The sequence below is a fragment of the Schistocerca piceifrons genome, chromosome 9, assembly GCF_021461385.2.
Source record: "Schistocerca piceifrons isolate TAMUIC-IGC-003096 chromosome 9, iqSchPice1.1, whole genome shotgun sequence".
NCBI lineage: Eukaryota > Metazoa > Arthropoda > Insecta > Orthoptera > Acrididae > Schistocerca > Schistocerca piceifrons.
This window is the reverse complement of record NC_060146.1, coordinates 140,119,086-140,142,040: the sequence shown is the minus strand read 5'-3', so window position 1 is coordinate 140,142,040 and position 22,955 is coordinate 140,119,086. Positions and strand designations below refer to the sequence as shown.

The following is a 22,955-nucleotide window of genomic DNA, read 5'->3' as shown; positions in this document are numbered from 1 at the left end:
CATAAAATAGGTTGAGGATAGAGCTAGCTGAAACAAAGCAGTGGTGTCTCCTTGAAATTTTTTGCCACTTAGTACCAAAGAATCTCTTGAGAGGTTCCTCTGTAAAAGTGATATCACATCAAAGCTAACTGAAAGGTCAGAACTGCTTAGATGGAGAGCCCACAGTGTGTTGATAAGGTCAGCTGGGTTACGGATTTGATGTGGGCATTTTCCCAAATTAGCATTTATTTACAAAGTACCTTACTGTATTTTTCAATGTAGTCGCCATATCAAAGCACTTCTTGTAACATGGGATCAGTTTATCAGTTCCCGTATTGTAGTCCTGTACCGCTAAAGATCTGAGCTAGGATGTCTCTGCATGTTTGAGGACTTTTTCATTTACAAACTGTTTTCCACCAAAAGATTCCCATAGTTTCAGTAATGGGTGAAATTTATTGGTGCGAAGTCAGTTCTGTAAGGATGGGTGTCCAATAATTTCCCACGTAAGACATCAAAAGTTCCTCCTGTCATGAAGCTGATGCACAAGGCTGCATGTTGTCCTGAATCAAAAAATCTTTGCCAATCATATTCCATGTCACTGAAATCTTTTTCATTGCACTATCACCAAATACATTCTTCGTTTGTCTATAAATTTTAATAGATTGAACATTTTATGCATTCAGAAAATGAATGACAGTATGCACTTCGCACCTGGTGGGATTTTCAATGGATGTTGTTATTTTGAAAGCTTACAGAACAAAGAGGGGTGACCGCTTGGCAACAAAACTCTTTAAACACTAAGATGAGGAAAGAAGCTAACCAGTACGCTAGCAATTATGGTGGTGGAGGATAGGCCCCAGGCGTGGTACACAATTCTTATTTACATTCTGGATGAGACTCATAGTACCTTCTTTTGCAAATGTCCTCTCACAGATTCTTTGTCTATAATCAGCAATAAGTTTCAGGTAGGCATCACTGCTTTGTTTCGGTATGTTCTGTCCTCAACTTATTATGTTCAGTCATGGATATTTTTAGCAGGCTTATGGCTATCCCACAGTCTCCAATGGCAGCTAACATTTTTATGGATGACTTTAAGGACAGAGTGCTTGAATCAGCTTACCACGAACCAACTGTGTTTTGGAGGTATGTGGGTGATAGTTTCATAGTGTGGCCTCATGGAGAAGATGAATTAATGGAGTTTTACACCACTTCATCCCCATTAATAACATCTAGTTCAATAGGGAATTACATAAAGATGGTTTTCTGCCTTTCCTGAATGTTTTGGTCTGCTTATTCTAAGTCCACACATGCCAACTTGTATTTGAAATCGCAAAGTTATCTTAACAAGTTGCAAACTGGATTCTTAAATACTTGTACACAGAACTCGTGCAGTCTCGGTTGTAGATAATTTGCCTAAAGAGCATGCCCTCCTAAAGACAGTTTTGAAGGAAAATAATATTTTACATGACATTTAAACAGTGCACTGTCGGTTGAAACAGAGAACCAGGAAGTGCATAAAGATGAGAACATGTTGGCAAAATCTCTAGCTTTTCCGCCCTGTGTTAGCAATATTTCATTTGAAGTAGCAAGAATCCTCGTTAATTTTCAGGTGAAAGTGGTTTTCTGCCCACCATCTGAGTTTGCCTACCTTCGGGGATCAGTGAAGGACAATTTTTTATTGCATATGGCTGGAATGTACAAAATAGCTTGATAGTGTGGTATGTCTTACAAAAGCCAGACCACACGGAGAACAGTGTACCAAACTCAGGGTTGCCACAGGTTCTGGAAATCGGGGAAATTTGGAATGGCAGGGAAAGGGGGGTGGGGGGTGGAATTGTCAAAATCTTGTTTTTCCTCCCATGGATGAAATGATTTGTTTACTGAGGTGTCATGCATCGTCACTGGCTGGATGCAGCCGAGTATGTGCACCGCTTCCCTACTCCCTCATTCCTATTGCTTCTCCCCTTCCTACCACTCCCCTCAGCTTGCAGTCAGTGCTGTCACCACATCTTTCTGCTAACCTAGCAGCTGCCGACGAAGGGTATGGAGGCATGAGAACTGGTTTGTTTGGATTTGATTCTCAGAGACTGTAGACGCACCAGCCAGAGACAATGGTCATGTGTGTTTGAATTGTCTGAGTGATTTTTTGTTCTCATTTCCTGACAAAAGTTATGGCTAACAATTCAGTTGTGAGAGTGTGATTGTCTTTTGTAAATGCCTGTCTGCAGCTCAGCATTCATCTTTACGATATGTTGCTACCTATCCTCATTATTATTGATTCGCAGAGTATTTGAACACGTTACCTGTTGCATGGATAGATCACCTTGGTCTCATTTCATCAACTTGCTGTGTGTGGCTTGTGAATAGCTGGTCACACAAGTGGATTTCCGTGACAGGCCAAAACAGGAGGCCGTTTCTGCGGGTATCTGTAATGGATTGGGCTTGCCGATCTGGAACTTCAGCCGTGTGTGTGTGTGTGTGTGTGTGTGTGTGTGTGTGTGTGTGTGTGTGTGTGGATTTCCATGGTTTATCCATGGACCCAGGACTGCAGTGCTTCTCAGCAGGCCGGAGGCCATGGGCGATGGATTTAAGGAATTGCAACTGTCTCACTGCAAGTAATTTGTACAGTGTGGCTTTGTTATAGATGTTTTAGGTGTTCTAGTATATTTTGGCACTTCAAAAGTAGTTTATATGTTAGGAAGTATGGACCATAAAAAGAAGAAAATTGTCAGTAGCTGGTGGTTTGCACACTACGTACTCGTATGTTTCTTGGAAGAAAAACCACACAATACCGGTAAAATAATAGATGTAACACAGTGGGTAATAACCGACAATAAAGAACATAGTAGAATCAACATTTTATTTGTGGTCTCCTACAGTGTTAGTTTACGCAATTCTTCCCCTCCTTAAAACACACTTCTTTCAAGAGGCATTCTTGTTTCTGAGGTTATTTCTGATATCAGTGAAAGTATTTTAAATCCGTCATGCAACTCCATGGAAATGTGTGGTTTTGTCACCAATGTGTTTTGTTTTACTGAAATAAAATAACCTCAGTGGTCTTAATGAAACACACATACTATTTGTCTTGCTCTTTCCACCTAAAAACAATTCATTACAAAAGATGTTGATGTTAGCACTTAAGATTTTTTTCTCACACCAGGAAATGCCATCTGCTTGCCAGTTTGTTTTAGATATTTACTCGTTTGAACTATTGTTTCTTGTACTGTAGCTGCAAAGACAGATTGTCAACCTATGTTTTAACTTACCTTTGAGATCTCAAAATTTGTCAGGGAAAAATGCTAAAACCTGTCTGGAAATTGGGGGAAATAACAGGGAATCTCACTTGGGGAAACTTGTGGCAACCCTGGAACATCAACACATCACTCACCGTGTGCGAACAAGTGAGTCTGCTATTGCCAAACATTGTATATCCACTGGACGTTCAGTGAAGTATGATAAAACAATAATTTTGGCAACAGCAACATCTTTCTCGAATTAGCATTATTGAAGAATGCTTGGAAATATGTGTGGCAGAAAATCTGATGAGATATGACAATGTGTGCAAGCCTGTCATCAAATCAAAGGCAAAGGAATGTGCTGATGGCTGTGGTGAGTGGTAGTGCAGAGGACAGTTTAGTTCTGCAGTTTCAGTAATGGTGTCAGCTGCGTGGTGTCGTCTGTATGTGAACACTATTTTGACACACATGCAGAACACTCCCAGCATGCTATATGTTATGGAATTGAGAATGTCTTCACCAGTCCTGGATGGCTCACCTGAGGATGATTGGTAGGTGCCCATTTGAAATATTGTAAATTGATTTTTTTTTTACAGAAGGTATGAGTGCAGGTGTGTATTTGACCATTAAACATAGGTTCTGTGACACTGATCATTGCTTCTTCAACTACTTCATTGTCACTGAAAGCCTTTTTCCTTTTTGCAAAAACATAACAAGCTTTGTAAGAGGCCATTTTCACATTACTGGTTTGTTGATCTGGCTTTGTAAACACACTTAGCTGTAATGTTAATGTAGATTTTAAGTCTCTGGCGTTACATTTTCGTAACTCAGTATTAACAGGGAAGTCACCATTAAAGTTTGTGTGAAACTTCCTGGCAGCTTAAAATTATGTATTGGCCCAAGACTTGAGCTCAGCACCATTGTGGGCTAGTGCCTAGGTTATGAGGTTGAGTACCAGTCTGGCACATAGTTATAATATGCCAGGAAGTTCCATATCTTTACACACTGTTATAGAGTGAGAAATGGTGGTCTACATTGCTTTTCTTGGGATCGGGCACACTACTGTTACACGGAAAATACATGAGTTTTCCTCTGAATTTGACAAAACAATACTGCTCCTTCTTGTCACCGTTAAAACTGAATGTTCTTTGTCTTTTGGCCATAACGTATTAAGAATAATCCATTAGACGCAAGACATGTAACTGAACCTACACTAACCAGCTCTCAAGTTATACTCGATACGGACTAAAACACTGCACAGAAGGAAGCAATTTGATTTAACAGTTGACCTCTTTACATTGCTGCACAGGTGATCAGAGATTTTTATGGGAAATTTTCGCGCTCCTTTCTGTTTCACACTAAGGCCGAGTGATGGAATGTGTAATTAATTTCTGCTTATTGAATCATATTTCTGAATGTTGCTGCTGTTTTCATCTGTGCTTGATTGTTGACAACAGACTTCATAAATTTACTCTGAGACTGTTGTTAGTAAGCTCAGCTGTTTAGAGTAGTCAACAAGAGGTTCTAGAGAGGACACCACATAATTTCCACCCCCCACCCCCTCCCCTCCCCTCTCCCCCCCTTGGTGAGTTATCCTCAGAATGGTACTGCAAGACATCAGAGAATGAAAATAAGAAAAGTCAGTCAATTTTGTCATTTTCAGTGCCAAATCTGATGACAACTATATGATTTGTTAAATAAACAAAAATGTTGCAATGATGTAAAAACATTACACATTATAAGCTATACAATGTAAAGGTCCAGTAACATCATGTGACGAATTATGTCCAGAAAGTTCACCGAATGGTGACATACTGCTCACAGTTGTAAGTGTGTGCCACTGTCAAATCCTTGCTTATCATGTGAAACGACACATCGTAGAGTGAAGGTGTAGTGTGCATGGTCTAAAGCCAAAATGGCTCAGCAGATGAGTATGCCATTCTGTTAAAATCTGGAAAATAACAAAAAAACATTTGGGAAATGCTGACAAGAGTTAACGAAGAAGTTGCTGTCTTCTTGAAGTGTGTTGAGTGGTTTAAACACTTCAGAGGGGGCAACACACTGTAGAAGACATCTCCCGAACTGGCTGGCCTGCAACTACGTGCACCATGTGCAACGTACAAAAGTAATGTAACGTTTGTCCCAGAATTGTCATGTGACAGTGTGAATGATAGCAGGGGAAGTATGTGAAAATACTGAAACGTCAGCTGCATCAGATCAAGTGGGTACACCCCAGGTACATCAAACTATGTGACTTAGTGTAAGGAGGGCTATAGACAAATATGAAATTGAAACTATCTACCATCTTAACTGAAAATCTTGTTAAGTTCTGGTCTTATGTGAAATTGGTAAATAGACTGAAGCCATCTCCAGACACACTGTGAGGGTAATGGAATTCAGAGAATGACATAGTAAAGGCCAGAATACCAAATGTCTTCATACATAATTGTTTCAGTATGATCAGACTGTAGTTGCTCCTCTAAATCACTGCATAAACAACATAATGACAGATATCAAAATCAGTGGCTAGAAAGCCAGCTGAAATTGCTCAACAGAGAAAAAACCACTGGACCTATTGGGATACCAGTCTGATTCTACACAGGGTCTGCAAAAGAACTTGCCCCTCTTCTAGCAGCAGTGTGCCATAGGTCTCCAGAGGAGTGAAGCATTCCTAATGTTTGGAATTTTGGAACATGTTTTGTGCTTGTGTTTTCTGACATTTCTGGAGACCGAAGATCACCTCTACATAAACCAACACGGGTTCAGGAAACAACACTCACATGAAACCCAGCTCGCTCTCTTTTGTCTGTGAGACCCAGGAAGCAGTAGATACAGGTTTTGTGTAGATGCCGTGTTCCTTGACTTCCGGAAGGCATTTGATACAGTCTTCAGTGCTACCCAGTGAACAAAATGAGCATACAGAATATCAGACAAGCAGTGTGATTGAATTGAAGAGTTTTTAGCAAACAGAATTATATGTATTTTGTAGCAAAATACAAAAAGACCTGCAGAGGTTCTATGCTTGGTGCAGGGAGTGACTTTTAACCCTCAGTGAAAGCAAATGTAATGTACTGCAAATACATAGACAGAAAGCCCCTTTATTGCAGGATTACACAATTGCTGAACAATCACAGGAAGAAGTTACTTCCACAAAATATCTTGGAGTATGCGTACAGAATGTTTTTGAAGTGGAATGACCACATAACATTAATCACAAGTAAGGCAGATGCCAGACTGAGATTCATTGGAAGAATCCTTAGGAAATGTATTCCATCAACAAAGGAAGTAGCTTACAAAACACTTGTTCACACAATACTGCAGTATTACTTATCAGTATGTGATCCATACCAGATAGGACTGATAGAGGAAATAGAAAAGATACCAAGAAGAGCAGCGCGTTTTATTAGAGGTTCATGTAGTAAGCACAAAAGTGTCACGAAGATGCTCAGCAGACTCCAGTGGCAGATGCTACAAGAGAGACATTCTGCCCCACAGTACAGTCTGCTATTGATATTCTGAGAGTGTATGTTCCTAGAAGTGTCAAGCAGAATATTGCTTCCTCTTACGTATATTTTGCGAAAACATCAGGAAGACAAAATTAGAGTGTCAAACACATCCGGAGGCTTACAGTCGTTCGTCACATGAACCGTATGTGCATGAATTTGCAGCTGAGTTATCCTCTCTTCTAACTATAGTCTATTGTAGATCCCTTGAACAAAAAACTGTGCCCATTTCTTGGAAAAAAAGCATAAGTCACACCCATCTACAGGAAGGGTAGTAGAAGAGATCCACAAAACTACCATCAAATATCCTTGCCATTGATTTGTTGTAGAATCTTAGAACACCCTTTGAGCTCAAATGTAATGAGGTATCTTGAACAGAATGACGTCCTCCATGCTACCCAGCACAAATTCCAAAAAAACGCCGATCTTGTAAACCTGACTCGCACTCTTCTCACGTGGCATACTGAAAGCTATGTAGCAAGGCAGTCAGATGCAGTATTTCTTCACTTCCAAAAAGCATTCGTCTCAGTACCACACCTACCCCTGTTGTCAAAAGTATGATTATATGGGGTCTCAAGTGAAATTGATGACTGGATAGAGGACACAGCATGTTATCTCGGATAGTGTGTAATTGTCAGATATAGAAGTAATGTTGGTTGTGCCTCAGGTAAGTGTGTTGGGACCCTTGCTGTTCATGTTGTGTATTAATGACCTTGCAGACAGTATTAATAGTAATCTCAGTCTTTTCACAGATGATGCTGTTACGCATAATGAAGTAGTGTCTGAAAGAAGCTGTTAAATGTTTAGTCAGACCTTGATAAGATTTCAAGGTGGTGCAGAGATTGGCAACTTCCTTTAAATGTTCTGGAATGTAAAACTGTGCACTTCACAGAAAGAAAAAAACCTAGTATGCTATGACTATAATATTAATGAGTCACTGTGGGAATCGGCCAACTCATAAAAATACGTGGGTGTAACACTTTGTAGAGGTATAAAGTGGAATGATCACATAGTCTCAGCCTTGGGTAAAGTAGGTGGTAGTCTTTGGTTTATTGTTAGAATACTGGGAAATGCAATCAGTCTGTCAAGAAGATTGCTTACAAATCTCTTGTGTGACCAGTTCTAAAATATTTCTCGGCTGTGTGGAACCCACACCAAATATGGGATTATTAAGGGACATTGAGAGTATACAGACAAGGGCAGGACAAATGGTCACGGGTTTGTTTGGTCCATGGGAGAATGTCATAGACACTGAAGGAATGGAACTGAACTGGAAGGATCTTAAAGATAGATGTAAGCTGTCTGTAGAAAATCTGCTAGCAAAGTTTCAAGAACTGGCTTTAATTGATGACATTAGGAATATACTACAACCCATTATGCAACGCTCACATAGGGATTGTGAGGATAAGATTAAAATAATTACAGCAAGCACAGAGGCATGCAAACGATCGTTCTTCCTGTGCTTCTTATGTAAATGAAACAGAAGAAACCCTAAGAACTAGTGGAGCATACCCTCTGCCATACATTTCACAGTGGTTTTCAGAGTATAGATGCATGTGTAGAACAGGAAAAGTGACATCTGCCACACACTGTAAGGTAGGTTGCACAGTATAGATACAGATGGACCCTGCAACATAACATTGCCCAACCATGTGCTGCCTTTCTGGTGCAGCAGTTCCTGGCCAGCAGGGTAGTTAAGTCACTTAATCCACCCTATTCCCCACACTTGTCTCTCTGACTTCTTCTTGCTCCACAAATTGAATACAGTCTTGAAAGGCTAGAGTTTTTCAGGCCTTTTGGACATCTGACATAATATTATGATCCAACTGAAGGCTATCACTAAAGATGACTACACTAGGAGTTTCTGGGACTCGTACAGCCGTTCCTAGAAGTGCATTACCTTTGATGGGGATTACTTCGAAGGAGAGTAATGGCTATTTCAGGTAAGCCAAAAATTCATTTGCAATGTACACACATTCACCAAAATTTCTGGACAGAGGTTGTAGTACATGATCCTCTCATAACCACCTTTTTAAAGTCAGAAAAAGAATCCTCAACCACTAACTGAAAATTTTTTATTGTAACACAGCAGTACACTCGGACAATCCTCTAAATCTATATGCTTCCATTGATTTTTTTTTTTTTTATTTCTTTGTCATAAAGTTTGTGCAGTGCAGTATTTACAACATTGCTTTTACAGTTAATTTTCTCTACTAGTAGTGTCTTCATTATTTGGCAACATAATTGCCTGCAAAATAACTTCTACTTCGCAGTAAGTTTATTTTTGTGGCAGTATTTTTCTCTCACTTATAGGCTAGTTACTGTTCTCTAAATAAATTCCGGTGGATGAGAGGTATAGATTTGGAGCAGCATCAGACTACAGCTTGTGTTTCAGAGAAGGGTTCAACAGGTCACATTTCAAATACGTTGTATTCTAAATCGGAAAAATGTATTGATCCCACACAAGCATTAGCAATTGGCACATTTAGAACCATTTGTCCATTTTTGTTTCATCCCGTTGTTCTTAGAAATTATATGAAACTTAATACCTGACATTAGGTTGTTGTTTGCAGTGGTTAGTAGAACTTACTTTTCGGCAAATGTTAGAGCATCAAGGGGCACATATGTTTTTGTTTGGTCAATGTTTTTAACACTGGTATCAATGGAGATATTGAAACAAGTACTTTTTTAAATGGAACTTTATACGCCTTGAAACTTCATTTAATCCTCTTTAGAAGACAGTTACAGTGATATAGCATTTGTTAATGTTGGAGGTGAAACCTGCCAAAAAAAAAATCCGAGAAATGTCGTTGAATGTGAGAGCACAGTTGCCGGAAATAACATTTGCGGGCAAACACTGCGAAGCAGGCATCTTGGATCAGGCTGCATAGTTGTATACTGTAAGGTAGGTGTGCACTACAAGAATAAAGCTTTATTTTTCCTTGAACCAACTTAGACCTAGGTGCAAGTTCACCAACAAATGTTGTATACGGAAATAAGACAAGGGCTAGAATCTATTGTATCACAAAGGGCTTAGGAGTACTATTTTACATGTGTGTATTCTCCCAACTTTATGTGAGACGAGACAGAAAAATAAAAGAGGTCTCATAAGCAGCAAAAAGCAACTAAATATTAGAAGAAGGAAGATTTGACCCCTCTTTTCCTGTGCATGGCTGTGTGCAGAAAATACGAGAGTAAAATACATGCTGTCAGACAACTGTCTCTACAAGATATGGGATACATCCATTGAACTAAACATTTTATTAAAAATACTTTTGTGACCACCTGTACACTGCAAAATAAATATTCTTCTTAATGAAACGTTGTTTCATGCTGAATGTAAGCACCTAATGACGGTGTTACCAGCTACATGCAATGTATGCTATAAACTTATTTGACATTACAGTAAAATTTTGTACACAAGTAAATGGAATAAACAATTTACTAACAATGATTTGTTAACCACCCAAATCACATAACATAAATTTTGTCTTAAAAGTATCTTATTCTTTATTTAACCATGTGTTCGAACTGTTGACCATGGGCTGAAAGGCACATTTGCAATTGCCTGTCAAAAGAACGGTGAACTACAGATGCATATCATCTGGTGTAGTAGGGGCTTCATCATAGACTGCATCATTTAGTGCTCCCCAAAGAAAGAAATAAAGAGGCGGCAAATCGGGGACCTCAGAGACTATTTGACAACAGAATGTCGTCGTATCCAATGCCCAGGAAAGTTCTCATTCAGTATTTGTGTTGCAACACGGGACGAGTGAGCTGGATGACCGTTGTGTTGCAGCCATATACACTGTCAAACATCCAATGGTATCTTTTCTAGAAGATATGGTAGAATGTTTGCCAGCAAGTATGCATACAAATGTCCATTTAGAATGCCTGAGATGAAGTAAGGTCCCACAATCTTAATTTCTTACGATGGCGCACCATACGTTTATGTTCCATGGCCATCGATGTTGCACCTGACAGAGCCAGCATGGATTTTCGGCTGCGCGTAGTGCATGTTATGTAAATTTACAGTAGTGTGGTTAGTAAATGTCGCTTCATCAGTAAAGACCACTCGCTGGAAAAAACATAGGGTCATCTCTCACTCGCTGAAGGGCAAATTGACAAAATTCTGTATGACATTCAAAATCGTGATCATAGAGTGCCTGATGTGATGACAGATAATAGATGGAAATTCTGTCATGCAGGATGCGAGTGAGACTTGTCTGGTTGATTCCACAATCCTTGGCAATATGTCTCATACTACTGTGTGGATTCATTAAGTGTCATAACCAGAACAGCTTCTTCTTATTCTGTCAGTTGCAGCCTTCTTTCGTGTCCTGTTTTAGATGTTCCAGCAACCTGTCTTCACTAGCCTCTTAATAATTCATGCAATTATCTGGTGCACCATACATTGGGAATCCGTATAAATAGCCCTGTATTGCTGTATTGTTTCTACAACATTTCTTTTATATTCACCACATAAAGGTAGTATATCCAGCTTCTCCTCATTGGTATACATGCCTGCACACACCAAATGTTGCAACAGATATAAGCAGTGCAAACAAGTAAACAGTCAAATGTGTTGACATTCTGACATAGTGTAGCATAAGAGCTCTGCTTGGTGGTCTTTACACTACTAATGCCGATTCCAGCCACAGTGCTCTCAAATTCTTAGACATTTCTCAAATTTTCTTATGAAAGGTTGCAGTGTCAACATTAACAAATGCTAATCAGTGTAACTGTCTTCTCAAGAGCTATTGAATGCAGTTATAAAAGGCACACGGTACCATCTAAAAAAATGTATTTGCTTCAATGTCTCCATTGACACCAGTGCTAAAAACATTAGCCAAACAAAAAAGTATGTGTCCCTTGATGCTATAACATTTGCTGAAAACTGCATTTTGATATGTGTAACTGTTCATAAAATAAAAGGGTTGCCATGTGTTACATTATTCACCCTGTATATACAGGGTGAACCTTAATAAAACGGACAAACTGCAGGTCCTATGAACACAAGTCTGGGAATGGATGGTGTGCTTGCAATGACAAAAAATCCTCCCAGAACACAGCACAGAGCTGCATCACATCCATGCAACAACAGGCGTGCAAAAGTGGCCTTCATTGTATTGCAGGTGATAAGGGTAGTAGGGGTTGTCATGCATTATACACAAAATCATACTTTGCCTTAGACCACGTTGGCGGGCCAGTTGCGTGGAGCTTGTACTAGGGATTGCCTCAATATTCTGTAGAACCTTGTCCTCCAGATCTGGTGTATACACAGTCCACCATTTTTCTGCACATTTATCTATTTGAAAGGACTCGTGATTACACAGATACCCAAAAAAGGCTCGAAATGTTTTGTGATGTGATTGGTGTCTGTGAGGGTACTTGTTTTGATATAGCCATGCTGCATCTTGTCCATTTCCATCTCCTTGGCCATACACAAACACAGTCTCAGCTTGTTCCCAACATGAATGCCGTACTATTCTGCTGCTTACAATATGCTGCGTCAAATGCACATGCTGCAACGCACAAGGAACGTGCGATACGTGGCCAGAGGAACAGTCATACGTCAGCGCCATCTACTGGGGCAGTGACGCATTTCCAAAGACGTGTTCATAGGACCTTTCTTCCTCCATTTCCAGTCAGTAGTCTGTCCCTATAGTTTGTCAGTGTTATTAATGTTCACTCTGTGTAAGGAAACTACAGTGCTATAAAATTGCTGCAAAGGAAACGAGCAGAGGAGCAATGCTTGGAGGGACTGACAGTAGATCCCCAATATAAACAAATGTAACATATTACTCACAACTAGGTAGCAAGAGGTCCATTATATGGTCACATGAACAATCACTGGAAGCAATCAGATCCATTAAAATTATGTATTCACCCGAAAACACATAGACAACACTGTTGATTGTGGCAGTGGTGGACTAAGAGTGGTGCTGGGTCAGTTGTGGTGTCAGCAGTCACAGCTTGCTACTGCACACACATACCCCTGCAATACCTACTGTGAATTCTAGCAATTGTGATTAGAGATGTATAATCAGCCTTATTTGTAGTGAGATTAATACTGCCGAAGTATTCTGAAGGTCTGCTTTCTATCTTGCAGGTGATCAGCAACAGAGCCATAGAGCTATTAGGAGGTGTTCTTGGGTCGAAGAACCCTGTTCACCCAAATGATCATGTAAACAAGAGTCAGAGCTCCAACGATACATTCCCTACAGCAATGCACATTGCTGTCGCAACTGAAATAAACAAGTCACTCATTCCTGCCCTTGAGGTCCTGCACAAGGCTTTGGATAACAAGGTAAGTAATTCAAAATTGTGCGCCGTTTGTTGCATCTTTTCTGAGGTATGGTAAAAGAATAATTCTTTGTCTTTTTTTATGGTTTCATTCCATGAACCACAAGCCAGGAATAAGAAAGTAAATTCATCAGATAGGCATTCAATATAGCCACTACAGCTGGTGAACTTTCTTCGAATAAGAGTTTTGTTGTAGTGTAAAGCGAGTGTGTGTTTAACACCAGCACTTTGAGAACACTACAGACATGAGGAACTCTCCTCCCTCCCTGCCTTGCCACCTCACAGTTGGTGTGCGTATACAAGAGTACGGAGATAGGCTAAAGTGGTACAAACAAAATAACAACATTTAAACATTTGTAAAGTGATCGGCAGCAACAAAGCGCGGAATTGGGTAGCAAAAATAGCCTAGCAGAGTATTCATTAAGTTACCGGAGCTTGTAATAGAAAAGTATAGCCCACCAAGATATGAGGCCCAGTCCAAAAGAAAAGCACAATGTTTTGTTAAACATCAAATTTATTTTCTGTATTTTTTGATATTTTTATATAGGGTGTACATGTCCCAGGAAATCTGGGAAAAACGCAACAATTTTTTAGAGCACCAGGAATTTTTCGTAGTTTCAGTTTCCAGTTAAATTTTTGTACTTGTGACTTGTAAAAACTGACAGTCTACTTTAGCCCTCAACTGCAGAATAATACTGCACCGATAAAACCTAAATGAGAGAATAACAGCTAAATAAAATTGTAGTTGCAAAGAAAATGTGCCATTTACAAAAAACTGTGCACATGCAAGTGACTGCAGACAGCAAAATGTGTCAAAAGCTTTAGGATGAAGACTGTGCAATGCTTTGTAACAACGAACTACTTTCAATAATGGTGATGTTTAGATTTCTAACAAGTTGCAAGAAAATATTATAAATAGTGGTTTGAGAAACGTGACTTCAGAAGTAAATTTCATTTCGTCAAAGATAAATTGTGTTATGTGTGAGAATGTGCAATGAATTTCTTAAATCACAGAGAATTTGACTGTAAGTCAAAACTGAACATTTTTTATACCATTATTTAATATTTTACTGGCACATTTGTGTTTGATATATCTGTAAAGGTAACACACGCACTATAAAAGACCAGTATTATGTGTGAAAGCCTAGCTTTTCTTGTAGCTATACTGCATGTATGTTAATTTAAACAGTGAACTTTTTGTATTTGTGTATTCATGTTACTTAAGTCACAGTACTATTGGCTGACTACGTCACATGTTCCATTCTCTGAATATCTGCTGTCATTAGCTGGTGAGATGTCGTGACATGATCTTCAACTGGCTGACAAAAGTGCATTGCAATCAAGATTTCCGTTTTTGGGAGCTACTGTGCTGTATTTGGTGGAATTCATATTGACATGTTGCCACACATCAAAAAGCTTTCCAACATGCATTGTATTTTACTGGGCTTCGTTTTGCAAAGTGCCAAAAATTTCTACGCCACTGTATAAAACCTTTGCCATTCAAATGATTTAATTTTGCAGCTCCAAGGGAAAGTATGTTGCCACAAAGAAAGTATTTTCATCTGGGATATTGTGTATTTTCACCCTGGAAACAGTGTATTTTTAACTGGGAAATCCGAAAATTCTTTTTTTCTTTTCTGCATATACACATTGTTATAGTACAGTGATATATATTCTTGAGACAGAATGCCAATTTTTATGTTATGTCCATTGCGTTCAGCTGTCTTATACCACTGTGGAACTGAGACATGTGTACTTACAAGGTAGAAGTCAGGAGCAGCATGTTTGAGCCACTATTCAGCAGTCTTAAGAAGAGTCATTGTCTTCAAATCTTGTTTTGCGAAGGGATTCCTTCAGTTCGCCAGAGAGGTGGTAATCGCACAGTGTCAGATTGAGGCAGTGGGGTGGATGTTTGTGTTGCCGCCTAAGTTTTGTGATTTTTGTGGTGGTTTTATCACTATATGTGATGCACTGTCATGCAACAGCAAAACATTGTGCTTTTGCCAATGTTGTATTACACAACACATGAAAATTTTTAAGGGTTACCATGTACACGTGGCAGTCAATAGTGGTTTCATGAGGTGTGATGTCCACTGTCCACAAGCAGCAGTCCTTCTGAATAAAAAAGAAACCATTAGTCACCACTCTTCCTCCTGAAGATGCAGTTTTGAATTCCTTCTTCTTCAGCGAATTTGCATGATGCCGTTCCAGCGATGGCATTTTCATATCCAATTCAAAGTGACACAACCAAGTTTCATCTCCTATAGCAGTCGTTGCAATAAAGTCAGCTCCAGAATTATCGTACTATCCCAAAAGTTGGCTTGCCTTGTTTTGTGGCGGTGTTCGTAGCGACAAACACTTGGCTGTAGAAATGGCTTACGAAGTCACCGCCACACTTTTAATAGCGGGCCGACCGGTCCGCTGGAACAGTGAACAGAAAGATGAAAGCCCAAACACTCATATTAAATAAAAGTCGGTACTTATCTTTTATTACAGAAGATACAGAAACACAATAGTGAACTCGGTGTCTACAGAAATCTGTCTAGTTCGAGTCGGAGCGGCTAGGTCAGCGTCGGCTGACGACAAACAACAACTCTGCCGCGATGAACACACAACTGACTAGCAAGTACACAATTCGGTGGCGAGTATACAACTGAGCGGCGAATACAGAACTGTCCTAGCGCTCGCGACTCCAGCGCTTAAGAAGCCAGAAGCCAGCGGTGGCGCGCGCAGACTTGCGGCGATTTCCTGTCTCGCTGGCGCTGCTTATGCGGACGGCGTCCGAACTTTGATGCTGCCAACCTTTTGGCAGCGGGCTCGGTTGGCATTACTGGCTAGGACATAACACTCCTCCCCCCCAAATCGCCGCACCGTCGTTGAATAATGACGTGGCGAGCGTCGACGGCGGGGGAGGGGTCTGGCCGCAGGCATAGCAGAAGAGACCGGGACGGAGACTGTTGTCGGTGGCAGTCCCCGGTCCGCACCCCAGCATTGGCTGCGTGGGGCCTCGGGAAACACCGACTGAAAACCGAGGTCAGGGTGCACGCCTGTGACCACGGGCGCAGCTTCTGGTACTGGACGCGACGGGGCGTCGGGGCCCACGAAGAGAGGCAGCGTCTCCTGACGCTGCGTCTACGGCTGCTGAGTGGGCGCCGGACAAGGCGCTGCGGTGTCAGACTCCTTGGGGGTGCCCAAGGAAAGCGGCTGCAGGACAGGCTGCACAGCCACCGCTTGGGAAGGCGGCCCGGCTGAGGGGTCGACGTCCATCAGCTCCGAAGGCGGTGGCGACTGAAGAGGGACTGCAGGCGGCGGAGGAAGCTGCGCGGGAGGCATCAACAGGACGGGCTATCGGCGTGGTAGCGGCGACCGCTGCTGCTGCTGCCCCGGGGGCGGCAGCGAAGTCGGAAGGCGCGGCTGGAACCCGCCGCGGACCAAATCTGTGGACAAAGAACGAGCGGCAGAATCCTGGCGGCCAGCGCGGCGCAACTGGTTCTGATGCCTCCTGTGCACCCCAGTAGCACCTTGAACAGTATAAAAACCGCGACCCTGGACACTTATCACGGTACCACGTTCCCAACGACGGCGACCGTGATAAACTCTGAAAAAAACAGCGTCGTCGCGCTGAAAACGCGTGCGATGCTCAGAAGCGGCGGGTCGATCCGGGGGGTGCAACAACCGTAGTAGGGTGCGATGACGACGGCCGTGGAGAAGCTCCGCAGGCGAAGGGCCGTCGCGTGGCGTGGTCCGGTACGACGACAGGAACGTGATGAGGGCCTGCTGACGAGAGTGCGTAGCACGAAGGCGGTCCATATGATCCTTGAATGTGCGTACAAAACGTTCCGCTGCACCATTCGATTGAGGGTGGAACGGCGGAGTAAGAACATGGCGAATGCCATTGGCAGAACAAAAACTTTCAAATTCAGCAGAGGTAAATTGTGGACCATTGTCAGACACTAAAACTTCTGGAAGACCCTCAATACAAAAAATTGAAGTCAACGCCTGTATAGTTTGTGCAGACGTTGTAGACTGCATGGGCACAACAAACGGAAAATTACTAAATGCATCTATCACGATGAGCCAACGAGAATTCCAATATGGACCAGCGAAATCAATATGCACTCGCTGCCAGGGACCGGCAGGGCGTGCCCACTCAAAATAGCGTTGAGGCGGAGCAGCTTGGTGTTCGGCACACGTCGAACAATCTGTAGACATCTGCGTAATCTGCTTATCAATGCCGATCCATGTACAATGACGGCGGGCAAGCTGCTTGGTGCGGACCACTCCCCAATGACCTTGATGCAACAAGTCGAGGACCTTGGATTGGAGCACTTGGGGAACCACTACACGAAGCTGGTCATTCTCGGTGCGTAACAGCAAAACTCCGTGCGAAACAGACAACAGATGACGTTGCGGATAATAGCGACGAACCACAGGATCCGATATGTCCTTTGCCTTGGACGGCCAACCACGTTGAACAAAACGTAATAGTAAACTCAGATGAGGATCCGTAGCTGTCTCACGTGCCACCTGACGATAATCAATCGGAAAATCCCGGAGGGATTGATGCTCATCGGCGTCAATCTGATGGCACGAGTCTTCAGAGGAATCGAAGACATCATCCGCAGCAATCGGCAATCTAGAAAGCGCGTCAGCGTTTGCATGCTGAGCTGTAGGGCGATACAGTATCTCATACTGGTATTGTGATAACAAAAGAGCCCAACGTTGTAGTCTCTGAGCTGTCCGCTGAGGAACTGGTTTAGACGGATGAAACAGTGACGTCAGGGGCTTGTGATCTGTTACTAAATAGAATGGTCTACCATAGAGGTAGTGATGGAATTTTGTGACACCGAACACAATAGCCAACGCTTCCTTGTCCAATTGGCTATAATTACACTGAGCTTTGTTTAGCAATTTAGATGCGAACGCAATAGGACGTTCGGTGTTACCAACTCGGTGAGACAACACAGCACCGAGGCCGAAAGAAGAGGCATCACAAGCTAACACCAGAGGCTTGTTAGGGTCGTAATGGACCAGACAACGATCATTCAATAAAGCCTCTTTAAGCTGCTGAAAGGCTGATTGGCAATCAGCTGACCACACAAACGGAACATTCTTACGGCGGACACGATGCAACGGTGCAGCAATCTGTGATGCATTAGGTATAAACCTAATATAATATGTCAATTTGCCAAGAACTGCTTGCAATTCATTCAGATTGCGAGGGGCGGGCAAATCACGAATAGCTGCTAAATGTGACTGGGAGGGATGAATGCCTTGAGCATTAATAACATGTCCCAGATACTCCAACTCCGTAAGGAAAAATGAACATTTATCGATGTTGCAACGTAGGCCTGCCTGAGACAACACTTTAAACAAACACTCCAAATTACAGAAATGTTCAGCAGGCGTCCGACCGGACACAACAATATCGTCTAAATAGTTGCAACACGATGGCACATTAGCCAGAAGTTGTGACAAAAAACGCTGAAAAACAGCTGGAGCTGACGCACAACCAAAAGGCAAACGCAGAAAACGGAACAACCCCAACGACGTGTTTATGACAAAATACTGTTGTGATTGCTCGTCGAGGGGCAATTGCAAGTATGCTTCACGGAGATCAATTTTGGAAAAGAAACGAGCTTCCCCTAACTTATCCATCAGCTCGTCCGGTCTAGGCAAAGGAAAAGAATCAATGACAGTCTGAGGATTCACTGTCGACTTAAAATCAGCACACAAACGTAACTTGCCAGACGGTTTCTTTATAATAACTAAGGGAGAAGCCCACTGGCTCGCTGAAACGGGTTGAATAACACCGTTGTTTTGCCAACGATGAAGTTCATCTTCTACTGGTGCCCGGAGGGCGTGAGGCACTGGACGAGCACGACAAAATCGAGGCTGAGCATTACCTTTTAACGTAATATGAGCGGCAAAGTTCGCAGCACAACCTAGTTCGTCTTTAAATATGTCACTGTATCGTTTACACAAATCGGTTATGCTGTCTTGAGGAACAACAACAGAATTAATTTGCAATACATTGTCTTGGATAGACAGGCCAAACAAGTCAAAACAGTCCAATCCGAAAATGTTTACACTGTCTGTAGCGCGGAGCACTGTGAATGAAACTGTTTTCGTATTGCCACGGAATGTGGCTGGCACGCTACATACACCTAACACAGGAATTCGTTCTCCACTATAAGTAGCCAAAGAATGTTTTGCCGCTGAAAGTTTAGGGCGGCCGATAGCCGCATACGTAGCACTATTTATGAGAGTCACAGATGCACCAGTGTCTAATTGAAAATTGAAGGTCTTATCCTGGATGCGTAGCTTCACATATAGTTTATTACACTGTCTGTAGATCGGTGCAGTGGAGGCGGAAGACACAAAATCAGCGCGTTTAGCGCGTGTTCGCTGCTTACGACATCTCGTGGGTTGGGCGGGTGGAACAACAACTCCCGCTTCACTTGCAGACTGTACATTACTTTTTACAGCGTTTGAATTACGCTTGGGTCGCATAGCAGAGGGCTGGGTGGGTGGCTTATTGCGAACAAGTTTATTACCCACACGAACCGTGGAAGAGTCTTGAAACGTGACCTTCTGGGCGGGCTGGCTTTGAAGAACATGAATATCCATGGGCTGGGCAGCATTATAATTGTTCTTGCGTTTACGCAAACAAACGGTCTGGATGTGTCCTTTCATTTGACAGAAGTGACAAACCGCGTTTCTTAACGGGCAACGTTCACGAGGATGAGCAAGAACACACCTAGGGCAAGACTTAACTCTATTATTTTGCACACGCGGCTGACGAATGTGTTTAACATGACGCGGCCGGCTAGTGTTTACAGTCTGACTCTGCCGGTGGGGCCGCGTGCGTGACGTAACTTGCTTAGCACAGGCAATTTGAGAAACACATGGCTGATCTAACTCACACTCAGCATAGTCAAAAGTATCTTGGGCTTCAATGATGTTCATCACAGTCTCTAATGACGGGTCAGGCAACTTTAAGATAGCAGCACGAATACGAGAATCTGCAATGTTTTGCGTAATAGCGTCTCGTAACATGACATCACTGTAGGAAGCTCCACACACACAATTAAATCGGCACTGACGGGTGAGGCCCCGTAAATCTGTTAACCACTGTTTATTAGATTGATGTGGCAGTTTCTTTAATCTGAAGAACTTGAATCTGGCTGCTGCCACATGAACTCGCGACTCGAAATACTCAGCAAGCTTGTTAACAACAACGTCATAGTCTAAAGCTTCTGGCTGGGATTCCGGGAACAACTTACAAAGGAGTCGATAGATTTGCACGCCTGCAGTGGAAATTAAATAAAGCTGCCGCTCAGTACCTGTGATTTTGTAGACTGTCATGTGCGCCTGCAACTGCGCGAAATATTCTTGCCATTCTTCTCTGGATTCATCAAAAGCCCTGAACGGTGGTGCTGCCTGTGCTTGTTCCGTTTGCGTTGGAGGATTAGCCGCTTGTTTGGCGATTGCTTCCACCAGACTTTGTATTTGCTGACTCTGTAACAAGATCAACTGTTGTAATTCGGCAGACATAGTGAACACAAATTAAACCAGCCCCCAAAAGTTTATCGCTATAATTAGGAGAACCAGAAACAAGTTGAACCAGCCCTGCACACGAGTTCGGACGTCCTCGTCGCCAGTTTTGTGGCGGTGTTCGTAGCGACAAACACTTTGCTGTAGAAATGGCTTACGAAGTCACCGCCACACTTTTAATAGCGGGCCGACCGGTCCGCTGGAACAGTGAACAGAAAGATGAAAGCCCAAACACTCATATTAAATAAAAGTCGGTACTTATCTTTTATTACAGAAGATACAGAAACACAATAGTGAACTCGGTGTCTACAGAAATCTGTCTAGTTCGAGTCGGAGCGGCTAGGTCAGCGTCGGCTGATGACAAACAACAACTCTGCCGCGATGAACACACAACTGACTAGCAAGTACACAATTCGGTGGCGAGTATACAACTGAGCGGCGAATACAGAACTGTCCTAGCGCTCGCGACTCCAGCGCTTAAGAAGCCAGAAGCCAGCGGTGGCGCGCGCAGACTTGCGGCGATTTCCTGTCTCGCTGGCGCTGCTTATGCGGACGGCGTCCGAACTTTGATGCTGCCAACCTTTTGGCAGCGGGCTCGGTTGGCATTACTGGCTAGGACATAACACCTTGTTTTTCATGTTATTTCGTGGGCATCTGATGACATTCTCAGAACTCATCTGGAGTAAAGCTCTGTCAGCTTCACCTGTCTATATGTTCGTTACACACTCGCTGTTCCTATTTCGAGTAGGATTTACAGTTCATTCACTATTACGTATTAGTCAGCCAAACTAGGATTGTGAATACACTGCATGTTTCAGGAGTCTGTGCAATGCTCGTTCTACAGCTGCATGTTAGGTCCAGAATGTTGGTGTGGTGTCATTCACCAGATGATCTGATTATCTTGCAACTAACTTTCAATCAGCATTGTCATACACACTTCCTTTAATCTCATGTGAATGTTGCACCATCCCATTGCCACAACACAGAAACTCTGTAACAGCATGTCAGTTCAGGTGAACATAAAGTGGGACACCATCTTTACAGTGTGGTACGGCAGTGTGAATTATGGAAACAGGTCGAATTAAGTTTGAACACAGGTGGACCTCTGTGGGTATCGAAAATTTAGAGCAGATGTTGGACTAATACATAAAATAAAACACACCTAGAGCTGATTGATGTATGGCACACAGGAACATGCAACAGGAAACAGTATTCGTACTCACTTTCGAGCTCTTGCTGTTTCTCTAATAAAGGTACACACATTCACAGATAGCCACAACCACACAGACACCCAAACATGCACATGCCTGTTTCCACGAGACAGTCTCACCACTGCCGAGGTTTGTGTGTGCTTGGGTGTTTTTCTTTCATTACAGAAAGAGAGTGAGCTCTAAATTTAGTGTGAATACTGTTTTAAGTTAAGGGAGACGAAAATTTAATAGTCATGGGGACTGTAATTCAATTGTAGGAAAAGGAAGAGAAGGAAAAGTAGTAGGTAAATATGAACTGGGGGTAAGGAATGAAAGAGGAAGCAGCCTGATAGAATTTTGCACAGAGCATAACTTAATCCTAGCCAACACTTGGTTTAAGGGGACCACACCCTGCCTATCTAACCCGTGTTAATTTAGGCAAGTATTTGACCCATTTCTGAAAAAAAACTATTTGATGCAGGATCTTAATATTTTTACTGTGTGTTACATGATGCTAATAGTCAACTGTACTAAAACCTACTTTATCCATGTTATAGTTTTTAAGAAATACTTTTTTAAATTTATTAACAAAAAATATTAAGTTTTTTCTGCAGAAAATATTTTTTTGTGAACTTCTTAATGAGGGAATATTAATGAATGTTGTACCAGAGGTGGCTTTTTATGTTATGCAGAGTCTCTGAAAATTTCATTCATTTATCTATGATAGTTTCTGGTATAATGGGGCATATGTACTGAAAATTTTAGTTTGTGGAAAATTGACTTTTGAAATTTTTTACTTACAGTTAATTAAAACTGTCCTGCTGCATATGATGGCCCTTCATTGGCCACTAGCATGTCTTCCAGCTTCTTTTTCACCTTCCTGGATGTTTGCCTTGCTTTCTTGGCCATATTAGACGCAGACCTGTCTGCATCGGCTATCCTCATTTTATCGCAGTGTTGTAGGCCAGTGATCATATTTTCACCAGGATTAATTCCCAGCTTTTTCAGTACCCAACACTTTACAATATTACCACAATTGAATGTAACAACAGCATCATGAACTCCTAGTTTCATTGTATGCATGCGTACAATTACAGTTTTAGGAAGGCGGTTCCAAATTATGCTGTTGAAACATTCATTTGGATTCTGTGTCTGTCCATGCAGATATTTCCTTAGGTCAGGAT

At 42.1% G+C, this 22,955-nt stretch overlaps 1 protein-coding gene across 1 annotated transcript in view; it reads left to right on the top strand.

The window, feature by feature from the left end:
- LOC124716920 (fumarate hydratase, mitochondrial-like) overlaps positions 1-22,955 on the top strand; it is an 82,625-nt gene that overhangs the window by 16,368 nt on the left and 43,302 nt on the right. Inside the window, exon 4 of the mRNA XM_047243491.1 lies at positions 12,831-13,028. Within this exon, the coding sequence (XP_047099447.1) occupies positions 12,831-13,028 (198 nt within the window). The remainder of the gene's footprint in view (positions 1-12,830; positions 13,029-22,955) is intronic.